A 14,657-nucleotide genomic window follows, 5' to 3' on the forward strand; every position below is an offset into this window, starting at 1 on the left:
AGTACTTCTTCTGCGGATCGGGGTAGGCTCTCTCCGCAATCCTCCTGCAGTCTTCCTCTGTTTGGCCACTGGTCTGCATGCGGAGGGCGTTGGCGTACAACTCCGAAAATCGAGAGACGCCAGACCTGATTCGGTCCCAGCACTTCCGGACCTCCTCCCCGTGCACGGTCCCTTCAGGGCAAAATGCCCTGTAGGTTGCGGCTACCTTGGCCCAAATTGACGATCCTTTGGTTGTTCGAAACGTGAGGATCGCGCAGACACTCACCCACGCCTTGGCAACCGCAACGTTCTCCGCGTCCGTCCACTTCCCGGTCCCGGATTTCCGCCTCCGCTGCGACGACTCGCCGACCTTCTTGGCCTTGCCCTCTTCTTACCCCGCCCCTCCCTGGCTTTGAATGAGAGTTTCCGGAACCTCGTTCATATCAAAACCCAAGTCCGCTAAGGAGAAGGTCTCCGTATACTATGCATCCGTTGGGGTCGATGTGTGCGAAGAACCGGTGGAAAAATCAAAAGTCGGCCGATAGGCGTTGTCCCCCCCGTGCGTCCCCTGCGCCGGGGGAATGATCTGCTGCGCCGGTGGAATCATCTGCTGCGCCGGTGGCTGCATCCCGGGTGCCCACCCCGGCATCATCTGCATAGGGGGCTGCATGCCGGGTGCCCACCCCGGCATCATCTGCTGCCACGGGTACATGTTGTAGTACCCGGTCATCGGAGGCCAACCACCTATCCCAGGTGCCGGGGAAGTATGGGACCCTACTTCGGGAGTCGGGGCCGTCTGAGACCCTACACCGGGAGGCGGGGGAGTCTGAGACCATCCCCCGGGAGTCACTGGAGTACCTTCGTAGTTGTTCTCCATTGCTCGTTATTGATCTTGAACAGAAAGTAAGGTAGAGAAAGTACTCGTTAAAACAAGTGGTGCGAATGAAAATGACGTTCAAAGCGCGTATATATAGTGTTTTCAAAAGAAAAAAAAATAAAAATAAAATCTGACGCGTTTTGACGCGATCCGGGACCCATAATGGCGCCGTGAGGATCGGCGTCGGAACCGGCGTCATCACGCGAATCGGCATGGCCATGCCGATTTTGACGCCGATTTCACCGACGCCGGTTCCAATGGTTCGGCGTCAGAACCGGCGTCGGCGAAAAATCGGCGTCGCGATTTTGACGCCGTTACTGGAAATGCTCTAAGAAATCTTCTTTTGTCATATTTCAGTTCGTCCCACGATAAAAGTCTTATTTCATTTTTATCATAAATAATATATAGGCATCATATTCTACCAACTTATTCTACTCACATTTTATTATAAAACTAATATATATATATAAATGAGACTCATGTTTCACTTACTTATTCAACCCATTTTTTACATTTTTTAAAACGTATGACATATCTAAATAGGGCGGACTCCTACTGCGCACGTAGGAGTATTATACAACCAAGTATTAAGAGATATTCAGTTTTCAATATTATATCTCATGACTAAATATGCATGTATTCAGTTCATAATATTAAATTTCGTAATTAATTATAAAATATTAATTATATGATAATAGTTATAATCAATTCTTTCAATAAAATAATCTCACAGTCATCTTAGGTGGATTATTCAAGATAATTAATTATGATATTGAATGACAACCTAGGTATACTTTATATTTGTCATGCCGTTCTTCCAAGTTTCAATAGTATCAAGTTGTACAATTCTATCATATTTCATAATTTATCAAATTTGTATAATGGTAGTATCAATTTTCTATTTAAGGATATAATAATTTTAGTTCTCTCTACCAATATTTATTATATATTTTTTATTTGTCAATATCAAATTTTCAAAAAAACAAGCAATGTTGATAAATAAAAATATCAAAAAATTAATAAATGCAAGATGTATAACAAAATATACTCATTGGGTTGAATAACGTTGAAATTTCATAAATTTCAGTTGTAGATGGAACTAGGGTATCGAGAGCCGTTGATGCCCTCATAGTGCGACGACCTCATGAACATATCATGTCATTTTCTTATTGTCAGATTTTAATTATTTAATATATGTTCAGGTCGTTATCATGTTACTATATAATTTAGCACGACACGACACGATTAATGATAGTAATAATTTGACAAAAGCTTTTCATTTTTGGATGAGACAATTTTTTATGGACCAACCGAAATCAAAAGATGAAGCTATTTTTTTTGGACGAGAGGAGTATTACACAATTAAAACATGTTATATAATATGATTAAAACTTTATCACGATTTAAATTTATATAGGTAAAATCAAATATAATATTTTTTAATATCAATAAACATAATACAAATAGTAAATTTATTTTTTAACCCGAGTTATAGAATTTTTTCAATGTTCATGATATTGAAAGCTTGAAATAATTAATATTTTCTGCAATTGATGGGGGACAGGGGTCCTGGCCCAACGTTGCTTTGTCACTGTTAATAATAATGGATACTTAAAGAACCTCAACTACCGTACAAGGACGGAGAATTATTACCGTCTTTATGGAGTATTTTTATTCGTCTAATCTCTGCAATTATTGCTGACAAATGACACTACAATATTTTTTTTATCTTCATAGATCTATTGATTGGTACAACTGTACAAGCATATAAATATGGCTTTATTATGCCAATTGCCAGCACTAATTGACTAGATTTATTACTACAAAATGCGTTATCAAGTTTACAATGAACACAATCATATAAATACACATTTATACCAACAATATTTAACTAGATTTAATACTACAAATAACGAATTATTAAATTTATCTATTTAGAGAAAAAGAAATAATGTTTAAAAATCTGAAATGGTAAAAAAAGTAAAAAAAACCATTAATCGCGTAACGTATAAAATAGGAAAAAACCTTTTACTGCATCCACAATTCTACACTACTCACATTTGACCGCACTATTTCCCACTTCCCCTTTTCCAATATTCCTGCAAAATCCCGAGGAAAATCCTCGACGCCTCCTCCGCGCTCGCCGTACAACGGTAAATGAAGTCGGCGAATAATCGCGAGAGCTTTTCCTTTGTTTCTGTGAACATGTTAGCGAAATGTGTTGGACGCGTGATGAATTGCAGCAGCTGTAATCGAGTTTTTCTGCTTGTTTTTTTTGTGCATTTTTAGCCTCTGGCACCAGGCGAGCGAGCGAGGATGGGAGCAATTTGCGAAGACGAGTGCTCGTTGTCTTCGAATTACAGTTTCGTGTGCTCTCAGGATTTGAGATTCTCCAAGCAAGTTCATGACAATGTCCACGGAAACATTTATCTCGATCAGGTAACATACTTCTCTCGGACTCTGTGTGTGAGTTCTACTGGAGCTACTTGTCCTTGTGCTCAAAATTGTTAAATTAGTCGATAGATAGAGGATAGGTTCATTCTAGTGATAAATCGTTCGGTTTAAGCTTTGTGAAAGCTGTCATGTGTTTCTACCTGAAGAGCTACTATATTTTCTTGTGTTAAGCGTTTGTTCAGATTATAGTCAGTTTATCAATTGTTTTTTGTTTTGCAGCTATGTTTGAAATTTGCTGATACCGAACAGTTTCAGAGGTAAATAAATTAATTCTGCCATCTGTGTGGCTGCTGTAGTTATGCTGATTTAGAGAGGTGTTTGTTGGGAATTTCGGTGAATTTGGAGTAGTGGAATATAGAGGGCTAATTTTATTGGAGAACTGTTAACCATTGATGTTGCTTATGAATTGAGGAAACAAACTCTAAATATAACTGACTATCAGGTTTTAAAAACCTTGTTAGGAGGAATAATTTTTTTTATTTAGAATTCTTATTAGTTGGAAAAAAGTGCAACTGTGCAAGGGTATTTTTTCCTAGTGTTGTTTTTTTATTACATACATATATATATATGTTTATAGATGTGTGTACTTATACATGTATATGTCAGATTCTTTCTTAAAATTTAAATGTATAGTTGAAGTTGAAGAATCAATTATAAATTCCTCAAATGAACAGTACTCTTAGTTTCTAACACAATATTTGTTTTATTGCCAGGCTGCGCGATCTTAAGCAACTAGGTGAAGCAGGGCATTTGACGTTCTCTCATTATAGTCATTCACTAATACTACATTAATTTTGAGAAATGGTTATGCTGAGTAGCTTGATTATTAGATTATGACCTTAAGATATCCATAAGGTCGTATTATCTGTTCATTTTCTTTAATGAACATTCAATTATGTGAAAAAAATCATTGTCTAGTTACAACGTTCTATAGTATAATACTCGATTGGAAATTTGAGGAAATTGCATCTTTAGGCTTGATATTTTTTCATGCTCTTTTACAGTAAAAGTTTTCTTATGGAGACGTCGAGATGTTTTTATGGAAACTCAGTTGTTAGTTGTAACTGATGTGTGCACCTCACTTGTTTACGTCCAGCACTTGAGGCAAAAGATTATGGCCTTTTTAAATTTGTATACAATTATAGTTGCTTGTGTTGTTCAAACTGCAGTAACTATCAAGAAGAAATATCATGGATTTGGCAATTGTTTTATTGAAGCTCTCTGCTCTCCTGATGAAGGATCTCAGTCCACTTAACTCATATGATGAAGTCTTTCCATTGACCACTTTGTGTGAAATATTTTATTTTATCTTCAGGAATGGCACACATAGTTTATCCAGGAGCTGTCCATTCTAGATTTGAGCATTCTCTTGGAGTTTACTGGCTTGCTGGTGAAGCTGTTCACAAACTTAAGGCTCAACAAGTTGTACCCTTTGCATTAGAAATGTTTAATCAAAGTATACAGTGAAGTTATTTTGTAATCGTTGTAAGTGATATGCATTTTGCAGGGATTAGAGCTGGGTATCGATCGCTTTGATATGCAGACCGTGAAACTTGCAGGTAATTTTGCTTTTTATCAATCGATGAGTAGGGGCATCCATTCGCATAAATCATAGTTCCTGACTACCTCTTATGCTTTGATTGACAGGGCTCTTGCATGACGTAGGTCATGGACCTTTTAGTCATTTGTTTGAACATGAGTTTCTTCCCAAGGTTGTTGCAGGATCAGAGTGGTAATATTGCATGACCAACTGCAATTTTGTAAAATACTAATGTGTTTCCAGCTGATTAGGTCCTATTATTAAACTGTGATAATGATGTTTATAGGTCTCATGAGCATATGTCTATAGAGATGGTGGATCATATTGTTGATGAACATCATATTGACATAGATGCTGACACCATTAAAAGAGTCAAGGTGAGTTGATGAAATGCTTATCATCACTTGGTTTAATTTGTCAGAGCTTAGAGTGAAACATGAGAGCTTGTAGTGAATATGATTTCATAGTATTTTGATGTCATTAAGTCAACTCAGGTGATTACTCTTTTTGCCGAATCATAATTTCTACTTTACACCTATAACTTGTTGGCTGTGACCGATGCGAAATTCAGTTAGTTAAATTCTAAGAAGAAGATATTGATGGAGTCTCGTGGAGACATATTACTAGTGGTTCTGTGAAATTGTATCTAAAATTCTAAATAATGGTGTGCTATATGAAATTTTTAAAAATTTTATCCTTGGGCAATGTTTATTTCTAATGTTGAGGCACTGCGGCTTTGTGCTAGTATTTGATTAGATTATTTCAATCGTAGTTCTGTTTTCTGTGTCTAAGAGTCAATGTATTGTTAGTTTTGACTCCATTTCTGCCCCTAATACTTTCGCAGGAAATGATACTTGCAAGTTCAAAATATGGTATAGGCAAAGTAAGTGATACTGTAAAGATCATGGCAATTTTATTTTATTGGTTATGGTGCAGCTTTATGGTATGCCAGATCACTTGTTGAGATTAAATTTGTGGTTTTCTCCAATCTATAGAGCACAAGGGAAAAGCGTTTTCTTTATGATATTGTGGCAAATGGTCGAAGTGGCATTGACGTTGACAAGTTAGTAACCTCAACTCAGGGGACTATATGTTCTTTCTAAATTTTAGATATCATCATTTAAGTGTATCTTCCTTAGAAACTTTGTTAATCATATTATTTATTCCACGATTAATTTATACTGCAGATTGATTACATTGTCCGTGACAGCCGAGCATGTGGTTTAGGATGCAATTTCCAGTTTGAGAGGTTATTTTCTAAATTTATTTTTTATTTGACTCACATGCACTTAGTTACTAAAACTTGGGGAAGATTTCACTAGATACAATTATGTTTCATGAAGGATTCTTTGTGACTTGCAGGTTAATGGAGAGTATGAGAGTTATGGGAGATGACATTTGCTACGGGCAAAAGAATGTAAATACATACATAGCTGAACATGCACCTTTTCTTTAAGTAACCAATCCTCTTTTAATGAAGTATAAGTTTCAGATCTCACCGTCCATAAGTTGTTGCCACCCGAGCTGATCTGCACAGAACTGTTTATACTCATGCAAAAGTGAAGGTATGTGCCAAAATGATGTTAAGTTCTGAAGTTGATTTAATTGCACATACATAGCATGAACAAAGGTATATCTTGTTTTGCTTTCCTTGGTGGCCTATTTACATCTGAAAATTGCTCTAAGTGTAGTTTTGTGTTTCAGGCTTTAGAGCTGATGGTGGTAGATGCCATGGTGAGTGCAAACAGTTATTTACAAATAGCATCTCACATACAGGATCCTTCTCAGTATTGGAAGGTTGGGGAGCTTGCTGACTTATCTATCTTCTAACTTCGTATATTGCATGATATTTACATTTTTATGTTCTGTATTATAGTTAGATGATACTATTATAAAGACAATTGAGACTGCTCCAGATCAAGAATTGAAGGAATCCAGGGATTTGATCATTCGGATTCGCCGGAGGGACTTATATCAGGTCTGATAGACTAAGTACGTGACATTGACGATTTATGACTACTACTGATACTTTGTTTTTCAGTCATTTTAGCTCCTAGTGCAACAGCATGAGCAATTGTCTACTGACCCTCTAATTTGATTTTGCAGTATTGTAATGAGTTCGCTGTTCCAAAGGACAAATTGGAGAATTTCAAAAATGTCACTGCTCAAGATATAGTTTGTTCACAGGTATGATTACTTTAGAAAATAATATTTAGTATTATTGTCTTATTTTCCAGGAAACTTTCTGCAATTTATATTTATTGCATTCTTGCTGTACATAGAAAAGTGGCGTAGTGTCCATAAGAGAGGAAGACGTTGCTGTTACCAATGTCCGGATTGATTTGACTCGTGGGAAGCATAATCCTCTTGATAGGTGCTTATCCATATTGAATTACTTCATGCACCCATTTCCTTTGATATAGTTTTTGAATGGCTATACTAATGTTTTGTATTCTCTTCGCATATTCCTTCTTCCAGCGTCAAGTTTTCCAGGTGTGAATCACGCGTTGCAATTGTGGCTCTTATTAGATTCTCATTTCCGCAAACTTTCTCACTGCTTCCCCTCCCCCATTCTCTCGTTTTCAAGGATTATGAAAGTACGGAAAATTCATTATTTCTGATGATCGCATCAGCCACTTGCTGCCAACATCTTACCAAGACATGATTGTGCGAGTCTACTCCAAAAAACCTGAACTGGTCTGCTCTTGAACTTGGATCAAATTTGATGGTTACGTAGTTGTTGTTTTGTGTATAAATGCTTAACTTTCCGCCTGTGCAGGTTGGAGCTATTTCCGATGCCTTTGAGAATTTTCAGTTAAAGACCTACGGAGTCAAAAAACAGGTGCTGGCAACACCGGAGAAGAAAAGGCAACGGCTTATGTAGCAGCTCCACTATCCTGGTTCTATCTTTCTCTCATTAAACGTAATGCAGCTATAGTTATACCACACATATTTATCTTCAATATATTGGTATATGTTATTGAATGTCAATATCCACATAGGCCACTATTTTTTATAGCCATGTAAAAAACACTTTGGTTTTATGCATTTATCATAATATACTTCTTTTAATGTCACATTTGCTGATTTTATGAAAATCTGTCTTAATTGATATTGTTAGTTTGTCGTGCTGGAACTTCATGTTTAGATGCCGTAAATGGGCAAACTAACTAATTACGCATACTTCATGTTGTCGTGCTGGAACTTCACATTTTACGCATCCACCAAATCATACGAAATCGCATAGATTTTATTTTTCATTTATTAGAAAAAGATGGTTACATGATATTCTTATCAAATCATAATCACCGAAACAAGTGCATCTGAAGATAATACTCACTCAATTTATTACCAATAATTATGGTAGTTGACTCTATGAATTTAATGCAGTAAAATTCAGAAAAATAGAAGGGACGGATGAAAAAGTTGTGTGAAGGATTTTGTTCACTAAATTATAAAAACAAAAATTATTATAAATGAAAAATATGGAGAAACTTATTACTATTATTATAGGGTTAAGAATTAGGAATAGGATTGAGTGCCCTCGGTCAAACTTCAGATTAGATCCTAAAAAGTCGGGTCAGTGGGTCGTTTTACCAATTTTTTTAATTAACTTATCTTAATCAATTCAATAAACACTATAATAGGAGTAATATTCTGAAGAATCTTTTCACATTCCACAAGATGCGAAAAATAAATCTATACAGTGTACATTTTATAAATCCAAAAAAAAAGCAGCACAAATCACATCACATTAAATTAATCCGACTGACAAAATCTCAGATTAATAATTTTGTGTTTTCCCAAATGGGCAAATCCCAACTGATTAAACTTCCACACAATGCTGTCCGCTGACGGTTGCTTCACTAAATCAGCACACACAAATAGCCAAACGACGTCGCATTTGAGCTAGCCGGAGAGATGGCGGAGGAAGACGTCCACGGCGGCGGCGGCGGCGGATTCGTGAGGGCGGATCAGATAGATCTGAAGAGCATCGACGAGCAGCTCAATCGGCATATCACCAGAGCTCTGACCATGGAGAAGAAGAAGCAGGAGAATGGAGGGAAGCAGCAGCAGCAGCAGGATGAATCGAGGGAGATTCCGGCGAGGCAAGAATGGGAAATCGACGCCTCGAAACTCGTGGTCAAATCGGTGCTGGCGCGGGGCACTTTTGGCACCGTTCACCGCGGCGTTTACGACGGAGAGGATGTTGCAGGTATATTTATTGAATTTTTCCTTTTTATGGATCGATATAAATTAGATTCAAAGATGGTAGAATTAGACTGAATTTTGTGTTGCTGTTTTCAATTCAGCAATGTGGCTAATTGACATGTTTTGGAATGGGAAATCTTTTTTTGTGGCGGTGAAACTGGTCTATGCATTCCATGTGTTTGTTAATTTATCTCAATATCAGTAGGCATTAACCTTGCAGTATTTATGCTAATTTTTATTCATAGACAGTTACAGGAGCTTTTCATGTCAAGTTTTTTGATGATTAGTAGTTTTCTTGAAGGGAATAGTAGAATTATATGAAGAAATGAAATTCTGCCCCTCATTTGCTTCATAATTGATACACCACCATATATAGAAAAGTGGACGATTTCTAAATATCCTATAAAAAGAGAGGACTGTTTATGAAATAAGGGAACACTGATGCAAAGATAAAAGCTTATTCTGAAATAGTTAGCACTAATTTCAAGCTGCTTCTGTGTTTCGAATCCCCGTCCCTTTACTGATGTTAGTTGTTGAGTGGTGACTTAGATTCATTTTGTATGCCCCCGTAACAGTTGATTTCTTTTATCTCCAGTAAAACTTCTCGACTGGGGGGAAGAAGGCCACCGGTCACAAGCTGAAGTAGCTTCCCTTCGAGCAGCTTTTGCACAAGAAGTTTCTGTATGGCACAAGCTTGATCATCCAAATGTTACAAAGGTAACGATTTTCTGCTAAAATGTTTGATCATTGCTTGTCCTTTTATCCTCTATGTTGCAAATTGCCCTTATTTCTCTCAAGATGTGGTGTTGGAAAACTCAATATGCCTTTGGCTGTTCGGGATTTTCACCTTATGATACCTTTTCAAGCATACCATGATTTGTCATGCCTCGGTGCTGATTCGCCTCTGCAGTTTGTTGGAGCTACATTTGGGTGGACAGAGCTGAACATACAAAAAGACAGCGGCCAACTTGGAATGGCGCGTAATGTCTGCTGTGTCGTGGTTGAATATCTACCCGGAGGAACCCTTAAAAATTTCCTCATTAGAAATATAAGGACGAAACCTTGCTTTCAAGTTGTTATTCAGCTAGCTTTGGATCTTGCACGAGGGTAAGACTTCACCTTGATTCCACTGTGATTTACATTGCTGGTTATTTCAATCACTTGACTTTCTTTGCTAAATTTCCACAGCTTAAGCTATCTTCACTCTCAGAAGATCGTGCACAGGGATGTGAAAACAGAGAACATGCTTCTCGATAAGAAGAGAACAATCAAAATTGCTGATTTTGGTGTTGCACGTGTCGAGGCTTCAAATCCTAACGAGATGACTGGGGAGACTGGCACCCTCGGTTACATGGCACCCGAGGTACATCTATGTCATCTCCCAAAGTAGACACCCCATTAACAATTATGTCATTTGCATGCAATATGGCTTACTTTTCTTCTGTCAATCTTTCACAGGTCCTCAAATGGCCACCCCTACAATAGGAAATGCGATGTATATAGCTTCGGGCATTTGCTTATGGGAGATATATTGCTGTGACATGCCATATCCAAACCTCAGCTTCTCTGAATTGACTTCAGCTGTCGTGCATCAGGTACATAAAAACTTAAAAATGTGTGTGTTCTTCAAGATCTTCAGTTTTGAACTAAATCATCATTGTATGCAGAATTTGAGGCCAGAGATACCTCGGTGCTGCCCAAGTTCTATTGCGAATTGATGAGACGATGCTGGGATGCCAACTCGGACAAGAGGCCGGAGATGGATGAAGTGGTTTCCATGTTGGAAAGCCATTGATACATCAAAGGGAGGTGGCATATTCCTTCCAATAAATCTCAAGGTTGTTTCTGCTTTCGCCGCGAGACGAGGGCCATGAGAAATCTCCCATCTATTTGAAGTTTGTACAGTGTTGATGTTCGTAGCAAGCTTAGCTTCGATAAACTATACTAGCTAGCTTCTCCTTCCTCTCTTGCTTTTCGTATTAGAATTATGTATCCAAACTCTTGCTCAATTCAAAAACAAAATGAACATTTTCAGTTCATTGTGGAAATGGTTTAATTCATTTATAGCCAAAAAAATAATCTTCTAAGTTAACAAAGAACGAAATAATACTTAAGTTAGTAGGAGTACTACATAGAGAGTCTTATGTCAAAGTGATATGAATCAATAGTATATTCTTTTACTCCATCACTTAACATCACAATTTTATCACTATCTCATTTCATTATTTGTACTATTATTAATCTTATAGCCTTTTTATTTAATTATATTATGTATATTTAATATTTTAATTAAATCAATATCTGAATAATCAAAAATAGAAATTCTATTAAAAATTTAAAAGTATATATAATTGAAATTAAAAGAATTACACGAGATTTAATAGTTATTGTATATAACAAATTAAAATCACAAGCGACTACCTTGTTGCACGTTTGCATCAAATCGTAGTTCATTTTTTAAAATTGTCTATCTTAATATGTTTATTCACCAAAATAACTTTATCTAATATTTGTAAAGACAAAATAAGCAATAAATAAGAATATGGATTAGTCTATGATCCAGTGTATTGTTATATCATATTTTTTTCCTTTCCAGATTTATGTCATGTTCTTTAAATAGGTAATATTCTTCACCTTCACACCATCATTACTATTTTAATTAATAAGCAAATATCTTTGCAATTATTTCATAGAGACGTAAATCATCTATATATTATACTCACACACTCAATCACGTGCTTCACACGTTTTTCTTAAATCTCTTTATCTACGAGAAATGTCAATTCCTTCTCTCTTCAAAATGCATGGAGTCGATCTTGGACGTTTCATTTTGTGGGCATTCTTGGGTTTGTGCCTGAAATCTCTAACAACCCAATTTAATTTCATTAGCTATTTTTTATTTTCTTGAAAAGACTAGTCATTTGCTAATTAATTGTAATAAAACATTAATTCCTCAAATTTCTTTGTAGGCAACATCCTTTCCGTCCTATTCTTTGTCTCCCCAGTGTAACTCTTTCTCTCTCTCTCTTTCCACTACAAAAAAAATAGTTGGATTATTGAATAATGGGCAATCCCTTGCTAATTACCGACAGAAAACAGTATTACCAGCGGAATGTCTGAAGTCCGCAGCTAAAATTTTTTTAGCATGTAAACTACCGACGAAAATATTTCGTTGGTAATCTGTCAGTAACACTGTTTACAGGAAAAATAGTTGTTTTCTGTAGTGTTCTCTCTCGTTCTCTCATCTTGAAAATTGCAGGACAATATTTCGAAAATATGCAACAAGAAGAGCAAAAAGAATATCCACCATATCCATACTTAGCAGCCATGATGAATTGCATGCTTTGGATTTTCTACGGTTTACCTTATATTCACCCAAACAACAATTTCGTCTTCACAATAAATTCATTCGGCCTATTTTTGGAGGTCATTTATCTTTTCTATTTTCATCTTGTACTCCTCGAAGGAAAAGTACAAGGTGACCAATTAATTATTAAAATTGGTGTTTTTATCATTTGACCTAAAAAATTGTCTAATTAATTATTTACTACTACTATTTACTAATTTGAATCAGTTGATTATATCCATAAGCATTTTTGTTGAGCTTGTTGTATTTGGTGGGATCGTTGCCATCACTATTCTTTGCTTCCATACACACGAGAAAAGGTCCATGTTTGTCGGAATCCTATGCAATATTTTTGAGATTATTATGTATGCTTCCCCCTTTTGCAATGGTAAATAATTACACCCTCATCCTTTTATTTTATTTTTAAAAAGCCTTCCGTCCCACGAAAGATGTCACACTTGTGGGACGGCACGAGACTTTATGAGGTTTTGTTTAGTGTGTTAAATTGAGAGAAAATATAATTTTTTTTATATTTATGTGAGAGAACTTTTTTCAAAAATGGAAATGTGACATTTTTTGTGGGACAACTAAAAAGAAAAGTGTGACATCTATTATGGGACGGAGGGGGCATTAAGTTAGTTAATATAGTGAAATATGATGTGTTTGTGCAGCTTAATGTTATCAAAACAAAAGAGTGTGAAGTACGTGCCATTTTGGCTTATTGTTGCTGGTTTTGCAAATGGGATCACTTGGTTCACTTATGGCTTGCTCGAGACTGTTGATGCTTATATTGCTGTGGTTAATTATGCTTTTAGTTTTCTAATTATGTTGTATATGATTTTTTTGTTGTATTTTTTGAAATAATTTACTTTTAATATTTTTTGTGTAGGTTGGAAATGGGATTGGGGCATTGTTTGCTCTCATCCAGCTACTTGTGTTTGCTTATTACAAATCCAAGCATAATAATATAGTGATTCAAGTAGCGATGCGAGATCAACAAGCGAAAACTCAGGCGATGTGTAGAATTAAAGACTGAAATAGCTAAAAATATACTGAATTAAAGACTGAAATATAGCTATAAAAGACTGAAATATAGCTAAAAAATATAGATGTAGAGATTTTTTCACACACTCTACCAATATAATTTCGAGCGCTTAGGAGGACATTATTAATACTAATATTTAGGATGAATATTAGGTTTCGAGTTGGACCTTTTATTTTGTTTTATTAAATTGTGCATCTGTGAGCTTTCTATGTTTGTATATGTTAATATACAATTTAGTACTCCATGTAAAAGAAAGATAAGTTGAATACTACAGCAGCGATGTGAAATATGAAATTTGCAGAACAACGATATGGAGCATCTACAAAAACAAAAGCATAATGAATTTCTTCCATATTCATTCCTGGCTGCTTCATGAATTGCATTCTATGGATATTATACGGCATGCCTTTTGTTCATCCCGACAGCACTCTCGTGTCACAATTATAGCATTGGTCTCGCGTTGGAGATTATATACCTAATTGTGTTTCATGATCTACGCCAACAAGAAGTATAGGGTAAGATTAGTACACGGTCATATTTATTACGATTTTCAAACCCTAACCCTAACACGACTTTATTGTTTTTCTCAGAAAATAATACCTTCTTCATTTTGGTCGCGGCTCGAGCTCTTTGCTGATCATCTTTGTGGCAGTCTCAATTGTATATCTTAGCCTCTCAGTACCCTGGTAAACCCTAAACCTAATTCCACTTTTATGATGATACTCAAATTATTTTATAATCTGACAATTTGATTTATAATTTACAGAAACATGTTATTGAGACTAAGAATGCTGAGTCCATGCAATTTTGGCTTTGCCTATCCGGCTTCCTTAACGGTGGCATTTGGCTATGCTTCTTAAAGAAATTTGAACCTTACATTGCTGTGAGTGTTGCTAATAACTTTTTAAATCCAATTGTATACTTTTTTTTTTTTCAAATAAATCATAATAGTATATACTCTATTGTGTAGGCTGGTAATGGAATTGGAGGACTATTTGGTGCGATTCAGCTTTTGGTGTACGCCTTTTACTACTTCAAAGCGAAGAACAACGTGGCTAACGACGACAAGCAAGGCGATGCGCAAAGGAAACTTTCTCAAATAGTTTGATTTTTATGCAGGCAGTTTGATCTTATTTTTTGTTACTAGCAGATTATTGTTCTAGCTTTCAAATTCGATTCTAGGGTTTTGTTTAGAGTTACTTCA

The 14,657-nt window shown here is 36.1% G+C and overlaps 2 protein-coding genes and 1 pseudogene across 2 annotated transcripts; all 3 read left to right on the forward strand.

The window, feature by feature from the left end:
- The first annotated feature begins 3,087 nt into the window (after positions 1-3,087).
- LOC121788988 lies at positions 3,088-7,734 on the forward strand (annotated as a pseudogene).
- Positions 7,735-8,080: 346 nt separating this feature from the next.
- Positions 8,081-10,556, forward strand: LOC121788990 (serine/threonine-protein kinase STY13-like). The gene is made up of 5 exons (XM_042187554.1): positions 8,081-9,066; positions 9,658-9,779; positions 9,973-10,169; positions 10,251-10,425; positions 10,521-10,556. Exons 1-5 carry the CDS (start codon positions 8,772-8,774, stop codon positions 10,545-10,547), a joined length of 816 nt encoding a protein of 271 aa, XP_042043488.1. The 5' UTR covers positions 8,081-8,771; the 3' UTR covers positions 10,548-10,556.
- Positions 10,557-13,083: 2,527 nt separating this feature from the next.
- On the forward strand, positions 13,084-14,561 carry LOC121788989 (bidirectional sugar transporter SWEET7-like). The gene is made up of 4 exons (XM_042187553.1): positions 13,084-13,206; positions 13,298-13,420; positions 14,220-14,336; positions 14,424-14,561. Exons 1-4 carry the CDS (start codon positions 13,084-13,086, stop codon positions 14,559-14,561), a joined length of 501 nt encoding a protein of 166 aa, XP_042043487.1.
- Positions 14,562-14,657: the final 96 nt, after the last annotated feature.

Source organism: Salvia splendens, unplaced genomic scaffold (genome assembly GCF_004379255.2).
Source record: "Salvia splendens isolate huo1 unplaced genomic scaffold, SspV2 ctg1187, whole genome shotgun sequence".
In the NCBI taxonomy this organism is placed as follows: Eukaryota; Viridiplantae; Streptophyta; class Magnoliopsida; order Lamiales; family Lamiaceae; genus Salvia; species Salvia splendens.